Below are 16,640 nucleotides of genomic sequence, written 5' to 3'. Positions count from 1 at the left end.
TTAAAATTAGATGCCGGAAAAATAAAGAGAAACATTAATCTTTGAAATATTTATTTTTTCCATTTACATTTTGGTAAGACAAAACTAATCTGCTATCCTATCTGCTGTGTATCTTACTGCTGAACTAATCTTTTCTATGCCCTAGATTGTTATTAGCCTTGCTTGATTATGACTGAAAGATTTACTTTCTAGGACTGCTTATAATTCCATTTGCCACTACACTGCTTTTTCTCTTAAATATTAGGGTTTTTGTAGTGTCCTTTAAAGATTCTTGGCCTTTTCTAACCTGGGACAAATTTATAGTAGGCTGATCTAGTTTTCCTAATCTTTAATGATCTTCCCAGCATGGTATGTTCTTTGTCTTCTTCCTGATGTGATTCAGGACACATTCCAATTTAAAGTGCCCTTATGCTTCGAATCATTATGCTGGGATTTATTGTACTAAACCAAACTCCAATAGATTTTATTGAGGCTTTTCTCTGTCAGTTTGCACAGCACTCAAAAGATACCTGCTGTCAAAGTCCTTGCATTTTAGTAATAACACCTTAGCATTGTTAATGTAAATATGTTTAAATTTTCCTTTGGCCAACTCATCTGTTTTAATTCCTTAAATATTCGGATTTCTTTTGAGACAGTTGAGGAAAAGAGCTCTTTTTCTTTACAGACAATAAAATACCAGAAATAAATGTGTAAATAGGCATGAACATTAGGCCATCAGTGGTGTTTCTATGGGTATGTCCACCATGCCTAGAACGGTGTAAGTACAGTAATCTGCTTGGCAAATTTGACTGCATGACCATATCGCTATGTTTAGAGGTGGTTAAATGCAGGCATCAATAGATGCAAGTGTTTTCACAGAATTAAGAAAACCATCTTGTACATGCAGTCCAGCCATATATGGTACACAGATAGAACAAAAAATGATAAAAAAATAAAAATGTCCTTTTAGACCCATATGAGTAAATAGAGTATTCTGTGCTGTCCTGTACATGAGTGTGTGTACCTGTATTTATAGAGATACCAGGTATTTGTAGCCAGTGAGTCATGGCTCCTAAGCCTGATCTGAAAATGGAATGGGTTCATTATAATCCCACCACCACCTCACCACCCTACCCCCCAAAAAAAAATCTGAGGAATCAATCTAATCTGCTTTACTAAATGAACATGTGAAAGTGCTTATCAGGGATAAACCTGGGGACTATACGTGTTTCTCTCTTTTTCCTCAAACAGAATGAAAACACCTTTGAGAAAATAAAGGAGTTAGAAGAAGAGCTTGCAAAGATCAGGGATGAAACTGGTAAGTAGTACAGGCAAAGTAACAAAGTGTTTTTCTCACTTTACACAGTTATTCTCTGTGCCCTAATCCTGGGGAACGTGCATACGTGTGATGAAGTCTTTTCTGAAGCCCAGTGTCAAGGGGTTTTGTGGCTTTGCAGATAACTGTGATTCTACCTCTTTGTTGTGGAGATGGGACCATCACCACACATTATCTTTACTAGACAAATTGTTCTTCATAAATCCATAGCTTCCGTTTTCAGACTATGTACCACCACTTCCAAGGAGAAAGCACAGTGTGATGAGAAGTGGGAACTTGGGACCTCTGTGGTGCATGGTGCCTGGGAATGCATTGCTCACTTACGTACGTTTGCATGTTTGGCAGTTCAGCTGCAAACTTAAGGATATGAAGCTCAGAACTTGCTTATTAATATCTCTAAGGTCTCTTCCTGGTTGAAAGACAACAAAAGCAATGTGTCCCATTCAGTATTCTCTGTGTATCTGCATGCACCGCTTACCCTCTTTGGTTTCTGATCTAGACAGGAAAGACAGGGATGGTGTAAAGACATTGCAACTCTTGACAGAGAAGATAGGCTTTTGCACTGGCTGCAGCCAGTTCTGAGCTCTTCTGGGCTTAAATCTCCCCAGAATGGGTGTGATGTTGAGTTCATCTACTCCAGGGCAAATAGAGAGGAGGAAGGGCACCTGGAGGGAGGACCACTGGCACAGGGGACACCCTGAGCATCAAAAGTTGTTGGAACCACTGATGACTAGAGCTGTGAACAGGGGGAACCTCTCAGATTTCTTTGCATGGGGGACCCCAATTGCTGGGTCATACACTAAGCAGAGATTGTGCCGTGTGGTGGGAGGGTGACTTGGTTTGCAAAGGGGGAGCACAGGCCAAACCCCTGCAAGGCAAGTAGAACTGCAGATCCTCCCTGTGCTTCGTGTTCACCTTGCCTGTGACAACCTACCGCAGAAAAGCTGAGCACAGCCCTTTTCTGATGCCCAACAGCTTGTGCTCCCTGCTGTGTCCCTCTGAAATTTTTTGGCTGATCATCATTTCATAGAGAGCTTTATTGTCCCCACAGCCAAAGGATACTGCAGCAATAGCAAAACAGTGTTTCTAGTTATTCCCTGATGCCTGCCTTCATCCATCCTCTGCATTTCCACAGCTCTTACAGAGGAGTGGTTGCCAGTGGTACATTCTTTAGGCAGGGCACATATGAAGCTTTCCATTGAATACCCTCCTTTCATTTGAAAGCCCTACCTCTTTCTAGCAGGTTGGGTTTGCTCATTTTCATGAGTGCTTTTGTAGGTGGTGGTGACATGGGAAGGAAAGGGACATACAGGGCTGGAGATAAAGAGCAGCTCTGCTTCCATTACACCATGTTTGTACAGCTGAGGTGGATAAAAATCACTGGTGGCTTTGCTAGAGAACTTTGCCAAGGATATGACTGACTGCCTGTTTGGGAGTCCCAGAGCAGCCTGTTCAGTAACAGGAGATCACTGTGCTGCCTGCCCTTGCCATTGCTCTTGTGCATGCAGCAGTAAATACCTCCTCCGCACAAACCTGGGTCCTGATAGTCCATGGAGACAGTTTTGGTAAGAATCCCAAATGCTTCAGAAAAGCAGTCTGAGGTCTCAGCTGAGCTGTACTGCTTCAGAAGGCGGATTAGCCATAGATATGTATGTGCTTTCTTTCTCAAAGAAGGGAAAGATGGTGTGGGATAGTCCTTTGCTTAATGGTCCAGTAGGCATGTGTGCTGGAGAGGAACCATCACGGGCCACCTCTTCCTGAGCAAGCCACCACTCTGGGAAACACTGAGATGCTGAGCAGAGGCTGCTTAGGAGCAACAGGGGTAGCTGGTGATCTGTCACGCTTGTTGGAGGTATCCCCTCCATGCAACCCTGAGATGCAACATACCCAGGTAGAAGGAATCCCAGCAGAGATGGACAAAAAGATGAACATGTGCAGGTATTGCTCCCCAGCAACATGTGAAAAAATTCATCAGCAGTACATATCCTGGTATGTATCCATTCATATAGAAGGTGAATATTTATGGTTTTTAGTGTAATTCAAAAATTGTTGGGTAGTCTGTTTTCCCTTGGAACAAAATTATAAATTTAAATTTTGTGAAGCAACCCATTTTTCAGATCTGTGGACGAGGTGAAATGCCATGTGCATGAGAGCATTTCTCATTAGTGCAGTTCTTTGCTGTCTCTAAAGCAGTGCAAGCTGGGGCTGTGGGTGCTACTGGAGATAAGCAGCCTGCCTGCACTATAGGAAGGTTATTCTGGTCTCACTGTCAGATGAATCTGTATGTTGTACAATATTGTACATATTGTACCAAGCTTTCTGCAGGTAAAGAATGAAACAGTCATTTATTTGACAGCAGCAATCATAGGTGATTCTGTGAAGAAATACAGGGAAAGTCTACGGAGCATGTTATTTTGACTATAACCAAGCTGTAGTTCTGACTTGTCTTGGTCATTTTAGTTAGTAATGTCTCATTAATTTAAAAATAACCAGTGCAATTAAACAGCATGGGTGTTGGTCAGAAATTCCTGATTTCTCATGTGTAAATTCACCATGTCAGACTCACTGATGCAAATACCTGGATGAATCAGTAAAACAGGGCTGGACTAGCCAGGGTTGATGCAAGCAGTATGTACATTTAGTGGTTTAGGCAATAGCTCTAATTCAGAATTATGATTGAGGTGCTGAATGTGCTTGGTTTTGAAAGCACACAGTCTTCGTTAGCTTCAACAGAAACTGCAGGATTCTGCTGTACAAATCAATGAAACTGAGATATAATCCACTGTTCAGGAAAGTCAAAATATATTTTTAAGGAAGCCTCTGTTGGTAGATAAAACCGCTGCTGAAGCAATAGCAGTGATGGAGCATTGTGTAAAACAGCCTAAGGACCTGCACCCTTCTGGACCCAGGCAAAATATTTAGGTTCGGATAACACCGTCCACCTTTACCCCCAGCACTGCTGTGAAGTATCGCACCTATCTGAAACCAGCGTGCAGTGAAATAGGAAAGTGATTTTCCTTTCCCAGCCCTGAGGAGGAATGTGGCCTCTATAAATGCTGAGGGACTTGTTATTTTATGCAGTAAGATTTGCACATGTATTTTGGTAGAAATACCAAGGCTAGAAAAACATGACAAGCAATCATTCTACATTCAAGACACCCGTCGTTATAAATTATAAATATAAGCACTTTTCAGCTGCAACACTTAGACTCCTGGAATAAAGAGGTTTTGAACACCAGCTGTTTCCCTTCGAACTAATGGAAATTAAATGTCAGAATTACCTGCTCCTTTGCTATCAGGCAAATGGCTTTTGAAATGAGTTCAGAGGAGGTATGAAGATACACAAAACCCTAGATGAATGGAAGACAATCAGATGTCAAGTTTAAAATTTGCATTATCTGTGTTCATGAGAGTTTGGGAGCGAAAGCCTGTGTGCCACCTCCTCCTGGATATGCTTCCTAGTCAGAGGATCCTTAACCTGAGTGAGGTGGCTGTGATTTGTCTGTGAATCTGTGGCCAAGGGTCAGGAGGAAGAGTAGGATCTGCAAGGGGAAGAGTCTATTTGTCATGTCAGAAGCAGATGGTCCCTTTGTGAGGCCACATGACACCGGCCCCCCAGTTCCCGTGAGACTTGCTCCCCCAAATGCAAGGTGCCAGGGCTGGGAAGGCTGGGCTGTGGCTCAGCCTGGGTTTGTGTGGGAGGATCTGTCCTTTAGTGACATCTCCCTTTCCCTCACCTTCCCAGCCCGGTGTGAAATGAGTTTTGCTCATCTGTTGCACATTGTAAAAACCACTCAGTGCTCGGGGAGTAGGGCAGCAATGGCAGCTGCTCTCATTTAACCCAGCACGCTGTCATCCTGGGACATGCCATGTTACATCAGAGTCATTTCCAGTCTGTAAGCAGCAACTGAAATACCTACAGAGAAGGAAAAAGAGAACCAGGGTGTAACTCCCCTGGATAGCAACTGATAGCAGTTGTGCTCTGTTTGTCTTGTTCCATGTCAGTAATACATTTATATAACTTTCCTTAGTGATTTTTTTTTTTTTCTAGAAGATCGCTTCTACAGTACCCATATCACAATGTCTGAAAGTAAAATTCAGTTTCCCAGGAACGTTAGTGGGTCTTCTGTTCAGGCATCTATTGTCAGGGCCCTGCTGGAGTCAAATCAGCTTGGTTCACCAGAACCACCTGCTGAAGCCACAGCTGATTAAGCACTGGCTCCAGCTAGGCAGGCTCTCCCACACTGATTCCTGCTCCCCAGCCAGGTAAGGGAGCCACAGACCTCGTCCTGGGCTGCATGAGTGTCACCTTCTGCTACTCGTGCCCCAGCAGAGCCAGGCCCAAAGATCCATCTCCTGCCTAAGAAGAGATTCAGTCTTTCCTCATCACTTCAGTCCTTGGCCTCATTTTCTTGGTCTGGGAGGCTGCGGTAGGGATCACTTCTTCTCATAAGAAGTGTTTGATATTCAGTATAGGGCAAATTTACTGGGCAATGGCCTCGTTTTCTGCCTCCTGTATCATTGTTGGGTGTGTGGGAACATGCCATGCAGACACTCTTTCCTTGCTTTCCCCTTCCCTCTATTTTGCATCTGCATCAGGGTTTGATTTGCAAGAGGTGAATATTTTCTTTCAGGTTACAGAAAGTTTTTCAGATAGAATTTCTTTTGGTTAGAGCATGTCATTTTGTCGCCCAGCCCTCCCTGTGAGCTGAGTAATCTCATTAGAGAGGCTGGAGAGACATGAGGTTCATTACAGCTCCAATTTAAAGCTTGAGTAAGCTTGAATTCTACTGAACACAGAGCTGCAAGCACTACCCCTTGTCCTCTAGCTCTGAGATCAGTTTGTATGTCAGAGGAAATAAAAAATACAAAAGCAAGAGAGAGGGTTTAGAGCTATAATCCAAACTGCCAGGAGACATTTCAGCTAATGACCGTATAAATTGCGCTGTTCCATTTTGGGTATGAGGCAGGTGGGAAAGCTTTCTATGGGCCACTGCTGCGGTGCTGAGCTCACCGATTCAGGCTTGCTTTCCCTCTTTCTGTAAGAAGCAGAGAGCTTGAAAGGGACGCAGAGTCCCTCTTAGTGTTCCAGAAAACATTAGGATCGGAACAGGACCCCAGTAGTGACGTTTGTCTGGGCATACTGGGCAAGTCTGGGTATTACTATCCAGTAAATGTGGAAGCAGGGCTCTAAACAGGGTGAAAAATAGCTGTGTGGGGAAAGACATGGTTAGCTTTGGTGGCCAAACTACCTCGCATGGGTGCACCTAACATGACCCATGGTCACAGCAATAGGTAAATCTGACAAATTGATCCTATCCTGAAAAAAATTACCTGAGTGATACCATATTAGAAAGAGACAGAAAAATGCGTTTGGCTTTTTTTGCCAGATATTGAGCAAATATGTGGTCATAGGATAAATATGTTTCTGAAACATTCAGAAGTTGTCTACCCAGGGAAACAGCTGCTTCCAGTTCAGTGATTCACAAAGCCATATTGGTCTGTGTGTGGCACGTGCATTTTAAAAGGCAAAGGAAGGATGACTGGCTAATATAGATGGTATATTTAAAAGGTGGTAATTTTTTGAAACCAGCTATGGGTCTAAATCTGAAAGAACTTCTAGTAGTGCCATTAAAAAAAATCTCTTCTTCTCTAGTGTTTTTCTGAGTGTTATGGTCATGATGATTTTAATCGCTTCTTACCTGTTGGATCTTTACAAGTGAGCAAACTTGCTCTCTAAATGTAGTCTGGCTGACCTTTTCCAAATTGCATCAGGTCTTCAGTATCTGGATTGATTGAAACCATTCTTAAGAAAGCAAAAGTCCAAGGATACAGTGTTTGTGACACTGCTGTTCTGGGACCTGGGGAACGATACAGCTGAGGAACAAAATGGGGAAATAGACTGAGTATCCTTGACTCGGTGGAACTGTTGGAGTCACAGCTTCTGAAACCAGTTGTAGACATGGTTGTAAATTCAGAGACATGGTCACGGGGTTAGTTCACAAGAGTACAAATTTCACATTTTCTGATTGCCTTCAGCATCAGCCTTTCATTTGCACTCTCTGATTCCATGTAGCACACAAGATAGTGGTTTGAATATAAAAATATTTTAAGAAGTGTGCATTAATGAATTCAAGAGATCCTTGATGGATCTGGTGCGAAATACAGGTTTATGGGGTGAGCAGCTTCTAACAGCTGGAAGATGGGATGTATGAGATGCATCTCCTCCTGCTCAAGTGGGCAATCACACCCCCTGCATACCGGGCACAGGATGTGCCTAGACAGCCCAGGCAGCTTCTGCCTTTCTGGCACATTGCTGGAAGTGGGGAACTTAGCCAGGACTATGGCTTGTGAGAAGGAGGTAAGAAAAATCTTGTATCCCAGTTGAAAGGATTTGTGTCAAGTGATTGTCTCACATGCTGTTTCTTATATCCAAGGTAAAGTAAAAGCCACAAAGTCTTGATTTTTGGATCCAAGACTGTGCTGGCCAGGAGGGGACATCCAGTCACCCTGCAGGTCCTCGGAGTTCCCAGATGATGATGATGATTATTATTATACTTCATCAGATCCCATTTTTACATGGTCTTTGCATACTCTGCCAGTGCCTCTATTTAAACAAATGCGTGTATGTGTGTGTGAGAGAGAGTGGGACAGAGAGAGAAGCAACAACGAGAGCTTGATGGCTGAGATTCATGGGAGCCCCAGAGCTGGCGAGAGCCACTGTGCTCAGTGCTATACCAACAGATCTGATGCCACTGTTTGCTCCCAAGGAGTTCAGAGCCTGACTGATGGTCTTGTCTCCATAGTCCTCAATACAGAGAAATGGATGAAACTGCAGAGCGAGAAGGTGGAGTTGGAGAGGTCCTTTGAGGAGAGGGTGAAGCAGCTCCAAAGGGAGCAGCAGGAGGAGCTGCAGGTGCTGGAGCAGTGCCTGGAGGAGGAGCACAACATCAGGAAGAAGAGCCTGGAGGAGGAGCACAGACTGCAGCTGGAGCAAGTCAAATTGCATCATGAGAATCAGGTCAGTCTCCTCCTGTTCCCTTTGAAGAGCAGACCATGCCAGTACTGAGTGGGTTCAGGTAACACATACTGAACGCTGCAGCATGTAGACACTGGTAACAAACTGATGACTGGATAAAAATATTCTTGACTATCTTTACTGCTTTTCCCTTTTATTCCTGTTGGTATTTCTACATAGTAGTACATTATATTGCCATGTCTTGTCTTCACATGCTTCCAGATGTTTTACAACAGCAATATTAAGACTAGCTCTGCTCCCCGTGCATACTTGCTTCCCAGCCCACCCATTGTAGTCAATTTGTATGAAACCAAGGGTTGAACAAGAATCTGCTCAACACAGGTAAGGCCAGCAGAGCCCTGCCTGTTGTTGTTTGTAATGCTAGTTAAAGGCTGTACAGGGAAGCAATAGGGCCCATGCAATATATAGCCTAAATATCAAGCAGGTAATACAACCCAGGTTCGCTGATTTCTGCTCCATCATTCAGTCTAATCTCTTAGGCTGTATGTCCCAAGTGCTTCTCCTTGCTTTGCTTTCTGTATGTAGGTAGGAATACTCTCACATGCAGCTACTTAAGCTTATTTTTAACAGCTAGAGTGAACAAATGCCGTAACTCCCCTATGAGCACATCTGATGTGGTAGAACATCCTGCCCTGGATTATGGCCGTAATGCCTTTACCTGGACTTTTCTCATTTTGCATTAAGTGGATACAGTTCTGATTTTTCCAGCTGCAGCTCTTACCCGTTACCCCACACCACGGTTCATGATGGCTTTTCTCACACAAGTATCTGCCACGTACAGGTGTGCTCTGCACTGTGTGCTGTCAGGCTTTGACATGCCGTGGGGATGGTACCCAGGCATCTAGTGTGCGGAAGGGCCAGTCATCTGTAATATGTGAGCCCAGCAAACAGGCCTCCTGTTTGCCAGCATTGTTCTCTCCAGCCTGGGGGTTTTCCTAATGCTCAGGGCAGCTGGAGATGGTGGAGCATGACTTTTTCACTCTGAGGCAATGTAAATTGGCAGCAACAGTGCAGTGCAGGTGCAGTCTGTGGAATGAATGGATGTGACCAAAGGTCAAGGAGGAGTTTTTATGGCTGCGTGCTCTGTATCTAAGGGTATCTCCATTGTGCATTCAGGGGCTGTGGCCTGGAGCTCCAGAGCTGCTGCTCCCTGCTGCTTGTGCCCAGGGAGTGGGCTGACAGCAGGCACTGCAGTGGGTGCAGAGTGCAGACAAGCCCTGTACTAGCTTTGGGCTCAGAAGCAAGGCAGCCCCATCAGTAGCCAGGGCCCAAGCTAATTTAGACCGTTTAGGAGGTAAAGGCTGGCACAGCACTGTGCAGCCGCAGCTGAAGCACCTCCAGGACCCACGGAAAGGGACTAGCCTGCACTGAGCTCACAGGAGAGGAGAGCACAAACACAGCACAGCAGAGATGGCAGCCCACTGTCTTTAAGGTCAACTATTTGTAAAAAGGGAAATGACACCATTTACTGCCTATGCTTGTTGTATTGTAAAACACTCCTGGGGTGGGAGTGCAAATACAAACTGAGATGGTGACAGTTTGATGTCATTCATGTCACAGCTGCCCAGTGTTAGATTAATTGTGTAACACCAGTGGTACACTGGGACTGGGTGCAGCATGGTCCTCACTGACATGTGGGTCAGACAGCTGTGTTGGACAGACACACAGCGTCCTAGCCTGTGCCCCAGAGTGCCTGCTGCCCTGCGTAGCACCATGCGGTTTGGGTTGACTCTTCAGTGGCAGGACATTGAAGAACTCTTGCTGGACTCTTACCTGTTTTAATTGCTGTGCCTTCTAGTTGTTCCTGATTTGCAGTTTGTAATGTGTGACACAAAGGCTGTATGTAACTGGGCTGTTTTGTCCCAGACAACCTCCCGTTTTCTGTTAGTGCATTGATTTTCTAAGATGCATTAGAGGGTGCTGTCAAATAGGTTTTTGTGTTCTAAAGAAGAATTTTCAAAATCTCTCTAAGGCTTTTGAAAGCATTCAGAAAGCATATACTGAGCCATGTCTTTCAGTTATCATTTCAGTTTATGCAAGACGGTTTTCTTGCAATGCCCCTCAAATTTTCTGCTTTGCTTTCTGATATGAAAAAGTGGTGGTGTTCCCAAAAGCCTTAGCTTTTTTCTTTCAGTGTGTCTGTTTGCCTAGTAGAAGATACTCGCTCTAGCTGCAAACCTTACCTCTCCTGGACCACCAGGCATTAGCATTTGTGAAGGAATTTATTCCACAAGCTAATTTTTTGCTGAGATAGTGTATAGTTTATCTCTGCTGCTCTTTGAAGCACTTCTGCAAGTTTCCAGGACCACAAGAACAGATGGTGGGTTTTGTCTCCTCAAGATGATGAGTGCAAGAAAGAGTGATACTGGTCACCATAGAACTTGACTAAAAGTATACTTTTTTTCTCATGTTCTCATCTATTGCGATTCTGTTAATCATCACACAGAAGCAATTTGTCCCTCTGTGGAGCAGATAGTTCTCTCTCCTCCAGCCCTATGCTTTGCTCCAGAGCTCTTTGTTCCGTGAATTACTGAAGATAATGTAAACATTTCTCTCCACTGCTTTGAAAGTGCTGCTGTGCCCCCAGTATCTTAGAGTTTAAGCCCACCTTTTCAATCTGTGGTTCCGTTAGCATCTCATGATGAGTTTTAGCAGGTTTTCCCTTTGAATTCCTACTCTGCCATACACCCATCCTGTGTCAAATGCTCTTGGATTGGAGAGGCTGACAGGCCAGGTTGGAAAGCTGCTCACCAGCAATGTTTCTTGGCCAAGGAAAAGGAGAGCTCTGTCTAGGAACCGAGATGCATGAGGAATAAGGAACCCTCACCGCTGCTGACCCAAAGGTTTGGCACGCTCTGATTCTCCCTTCCCCTGCTTGGAGGAAGAGGAGAAGCACCCAGCTTAGATCTTAGAGCATAACAAAAGAAGCAAGCCTGCTCAAGGGACTGGCGTCGTTCAGCTCTGTTGCTGCTGAGCTGGTGCTCGTCCCAGCCGGTGTTAGGGCAGAGGTACCTAACCCAGGAGCTAAAGAGCTCTTACCCTCGATGTGAGCCTCATCCTTGAGCTGTCCATCTGCATGGGGGACTTTAAGCTTGCGTTCATGAAGGCAATAACAAAAGCTAAATCCTTTTAACCATGGATCTGCATATATTTCTGTATCCACATGTCTAATATGGAAGTTAGTCATCCCTCTGCCGTGGTTTCCAGTCACAACCTAGTCTTCCACACTGTTTTGCTGTAGTCACTGTTTAGTTTAGATAGCAGTCTTTTCTTTGGATACATAGTTGAAAGGTTTTGGAGGCTTGGCGCTCTCTGAGGAGGTGAGGCAGCTCTTTCAGCATAGCAGAGCATGAGAGCCAAACTCCTCACAAACCAGTCATGTGTGCCAATGCATCCCAATATCTCTCATATCTCCTTGCAGCTAAGGGCAAAACTGCAAAGTGAAGGCTGCGATCCTGGTTTGCCTTCTCGCTTGAGCTGCTCACCTCAAGCTGTTTGGTCTGCCAACTTACTGAACATCTCCCACTGAAGCCTTTTCTTGATTTTACTTTATTAAGGCTTTAAAATCCCACCTGAGGTTCTTTTTATAGCCAGAAATAACCATGACACAAATTAAGTGAGTTGAACAAGCCTATGGAGTAAGGTAGAGGTGAAGCTGGAATTAATATCCAAGAGATCTGCTTCCCAGTGCCAAGTATACTATCTCCTATGAAAAACTGCAGATAGGAGTTCACACTGGAATATTAGTCATTTAGGATGTGGGTACGAAACACACAGAAGACATAAAAATCCCTGCAGACCATTTGGAACATATTTAATTGGCTTTGTAGATAAATAACCTGCCAAAGATGGTGGCAGCAAAAGGAAACCCCTTCACCTTCTGAAAGTGTTGGAGTTGAGCGTAATCATTCCTTTGGGGTGCTGCTTAGCTGAGAAGCAATTAGTGTCTGAATAAAGACTTAAGGGTGAGGTAAAGAACAGAGCAATGCTCATAAGATTTCAGCACACAGACATCATATACAAGGACATCATGCTCTGGGAAAAGTCGAGTGATAGTCCCTATCCCATTAGTAGCCCACTGGGTCAGCCCCTCCTTTCCCTGCTCTTTCATGCAGTGTATCAGCAGGCTGAGTCCCCATTGTTTTGCAAAGAGGTCTTCACCACTGAGTTGTCTCCCACATTATTATGAAAAATAGTTTGGATAATTTCCAATTTCATGTTAAATGCCTGTCTTTCATTCTAAAAGCATGGTTTCTCCAGTACAGTTGGAAATTTTGCTTCTGTTGGATCATCTAACAAGTTTGACAGTTTAATACAGTGAAATAACATTTATTTCAGTCAAGACATGCTCAGCTGCAGTAACTTTCAACCATTATTTAACATAAAAGTGAGGAAAAAAAGCTGTTTAAAGTCAATTTGCAACAAACAGCTGTTTCATTGTAAAAGTAAAATAGTTCGATCCTCTGCATTGTGAGATCACAGATAATGTGTTAAATGTAGGGAATAAGATCACTGTGATTACAAAACCAAGAAAAACAAACTTACGAATTGCACTTGGAAACTGCTCTAGACCACTGACTTAACCTGATCAGCCATTTCTTACTGGATTTTCTGTAGCGATATATGTCAAAGCACCATCATTAGGGATCTTGCTTTGCCTTTAGTCAAATCTAGTAACAAACAATGTACAGAAGGAGTCCCAAACCTAGCAGGTGCACAGGAACACAGGCTGCCCACAGCCCTCTTCCAACTGTATCCCCTGCTCCCATGATGGTTGTGTGCTGTGTGGTTCAGTTTGTTGGGCAGTTTGGGGCAGCAGGACCTCTTTCAGCCTCAAATGTGAGATTGGAAAAAAGTTTTGTGGCTTCACTATCATCTTTCATACTTTCACACCAACCTGAAAACTCTGGTGTCTACACTCAAAAAAGTGCTGTCGTATCTTCCATCAGCTTACTGGATGTGGACTAAAAATGCATGATTCAAGAGGACACAGGAATGTGGGTATTGATGACTTTGTAGGATACTCTTTTTCAAGTAAAAGTATGATATATTGCAATTCATTTTACATACCCACTGATAATAATTCCAATTTTTCTCTAGAAATAAGTATTTTACAACTATGAATAATTCATAGGCACTTTTCGTGGAAGTTGATCCAAGACCTTACGATAAAAATCATTGCAGCAAAGTGCCATGAAAGCAAAACCTAGGATGGCTCAGAACTGTGTATGTTTATCTGACCATCAGAGGGAGTCTAGTCATTAATATAATTTAGATTAACGAATTGTTGATATTTATGAATATATCATAAATGGCTTCTTTGCTTAAGGGCTTTTTGGCTTTTTACTTTCTTATGTGCCTCTTTTATCACCATTAAATTAAAAGAACAAAACCGCTACCAGCGATGACTACATACTACCACTCAAGGCATCAGCATGCCTGTTTCATAATAGATGGAAATGGTTCAGGTGCTCTAAGTGTCAGTGTCACACTTGGTAGACCCCTTTACTGTTTCCAGCTCACTGGAGCTCTTAAGTAGTGGCCTGTCGGTGTGCCACAAGACATCTAATCATGCATCCATGTCTCCATTCATTGTCATTGGAACAGATGGAAAAGATCATAGCTGCCCATAAAGCTGCAATGTTACAGCTGGAAAATGACCACAGAGCCATTACTGAAGTACTGCAGAAGGAGAAAGACTGCAAGATTCAAGGTAAGCCAAAGACAACCCAATGGCTACAGAGCTATTCCAGAGCAGGAATTAGTGCTCTAGTGAGATTGTGTAAGCTTGGATTTTCTTCTTCCAGAACAGATGATACAGTCTCTGTTGGTCTAGTGCTTTCATGTGGGGTGGACCACCAGGCTCATGCTAGGGATGAAGGAAGAGGTGCGTGCAGTGTGTACAGCATCTGACTTGGAACTGAGACTACCTGAGGGATCTTTGGGCCAAAGATAAGGCTTTCTCCATGGAATACTAAACATAGAGTCCAAATTCCACTTTATTTCACACACAGACTTTTCTCAAGAGCCTAACCCTTGGGTGCTCAGGAAGCTAGAGCTCATTGAACGTCTCTGAATTTAGGTGTTTAAATGCCTACTACACAGCTTCTAAAAACAAAACTCATCATTTTCAGTAGCTAAAGTCTGGCCATGCTGAGTAGACCAAAGCTAGTGCAAATCTGCACCTCAGCACTGCTATCTTTATTTTGTCTTACGATTTTCCATGGGGTTTGATGCTGCAGACAGAGCTGTTTCCTCCCCACCAGTTCAGTATCTAAATACATGTCTTGGTACATGCTTTAGCTGACATTTAACAGTTATCTGTACAATCTCCGTCTTTTATTTTACACCATAAGCTTAAGGGTCTGATTTTTAAATAGCTTTATTAGGTTTTCCCACAACTTTCCCTAAATTGAGCCATACTGCTTAGCTTTGCACTGTGTCAATTAGAGACATAATATATCTCTAACATATGACATAACATAAAAATAGGGAGCATAACGTGAGCTAAGAACAGTTTATTCCCTTCCCCTGTAGGCAGAGATGGTATCTAGCATAGCATTTTAAAATTAACATATACAGTTTTGCAAATAATAAAAAACCCTTCTTCCTTGCATGAGGATACTCTTATCTTTCCATTTTTGTTAGTATTCTCTGATGATAAAACTTGTCTGTGGTTTAGTAAGGGTCTGGTGGCCAGTTTGTGCTCCCAGCTCCTGGTGTGGGTATGAAATGCCCTCCTGTGCATGGAAAAGGCACTGCAGCAGCTGCGGGCTAGTGCGCTGTAAAGAGAGCGCTGGAGCATCAGTATTATTAATGCTGTTACTGTGGCTAGTGAGCAATGATTAGAAGGCAGAACCCCATGGGAATGAGGGTAAAGACACAAAAAATAAGAGTGTCTGTATCCTAAAAAGCTAGGTGCTACTGCTGTACTGAATGACAGTTTGATGTCATTAGTTTGGAGATTAAACTTTATTCCACTTTGGTTATTAAACTTTTGGTTATTACTAAGTCCAGGGTGAGTTGTCCTAGTAGTGAAACCTTTAATCATGTAATATAAATGGAGGACTTCTTTGTCTTCAGACTCTGTCCATCTCAGTCATGGAATAAATCTCACAGGTCATCTGTCACAGTTCCTGGAGAAGCACTGTCATTTGCATTTTTGCATCCTGAGTTGCTGGCTCCCATCTCAATCTCCCCAAAGAAATTACAACCCAAGCTTTTAAATATATCTAATTTAAAATCTTTGCTTTGGGGATATTCACCCTGAATTGGGTCAAACTGACCCTTTTCAGATCAGAGCCCGGGGAGCCAGGAATTCTGCGCAGTTCTGAAAAATCAGAATCCAGTCACACAGATACAGAGATACCTGCAACCACTGAAAGATAAGAAAATCCTGATCCTCAAAACATTCACCTAAGGTTGCAGAGTATATTACTACCGGTTTCCTAGTCAATCTCCGTGCCCTAAAACTGCATCCTGAATTGCACTTGGTTCATAATGTCTGCACTCTCGGACCCTGGTTTGCTGGACTTCACTTAGCAATGCCATGTCTGTGTATCTTCCCCAGAACTGAATGCCGCTCACAGTCTGGAAAAGGCTCAATTAGAAGAGAATTTTGAAAAACTGCGGCTGTCACTCCAGGTTAGCAGTTTCATTATTTCCCACCCCTGTAACGATGTGGCGGAGCAGCTGCCGGGGCAGCCCCAGCCCCCTTGCCAGCTGCCAGCACACCAGGCTATTGCTTCTTACCAGCTATAGTACCTCTCGTCCTCTGCCTGTCCAAACTGGGATCTAGCAGCAAAGGTGCCCCCTCAGTCTTTTTCCTTCCACTTGGCTGGTTCAGCAAAATACTGTCTGAAAGAGAAGAGAGGGCAAACCTAAAGGGATGAAAAGGCAGCTGGATAAAGCAAAGAAATGTCCTTTTGACCCTGCTGGTTGCTGGCCCAGCACAAGGAACAAAGTTGAGCTCTTCCCTGCATGGTGGGGAGGGCTCTGGCACCTGTGGCAGCTGTGAGCATCACCTTGTCTGCATGGTACCTTCTGGCAGGCACCCACAGGGCTCAGAAATGGTGAGCTCTCCCTGCATGTCCGTGTGCCTGTGCTTTAAACTCTTCCCTGCTGCCCAAGTGTGGCGGAGCTGGTCCCACGTTGTAGAAACATCTCCATTCCCACCGGAGGGCAATGCAGTCGCTGATGAGGGATGTCCCACGGCTGGCCTTGCTGTGCAGTCAGGCTATGGCCAGCCAGGGTCAGCCCTGTACATCATGTCCCCTATTCCAGTAT

At 43.9% G+C, this 16,640-nt stretch overlaps 1 protein-coding gene across 1 annotated transcript in view; it reads left to right on the top strand.

The window, feature by feature from the left end:
- Positions 1–16,640, top strand: part of MTUS2 (microtubule associated scaffold protein 2) — a 318,390-nt gene that overhangs the window by 285,161 nt on the left and 16,589 nt on the right. The window contains exons 9-12 of the mRNA XM_055801939.1: positions 1,231–1,297; positions 8,122–8,336; positions 13,962–14,067; positions 15,925–15,998. Coding sequence (XP_055657914.1) covers positions 1,231–1,297; positions 8,122–8,336; positions 13,962–14,067; positions 15,925–15,998 — 462 coding nt within the window. The remainder of the gene's footprint in view (positions 1–1,230; positions 1,298–8,121; positions 8,337–13,961; positions 14,068–15,924; positions 15,999–16,640) is intronic.

The sequence above is a fragment of the Falco peregrinus genome, chromosome 4 (genome assembly GCF_023634155.1).
Source record: "Falco peregrinus isolate bFalPer1 chromosome 4, bFalPer1.pri, whole genome shotgun sequence".
NCBI classification, from domain to species: Eukaryota; Metazoa; Chordata; class Aves; order Falconiformes; family Falconidae; genus Falco; species Falco peregrinus.
The sequence above is the reverse complement of the archived record's forward strand: the minus strand, read 5'-3'. Positions and strand labels throughout refer to the sequence as shown.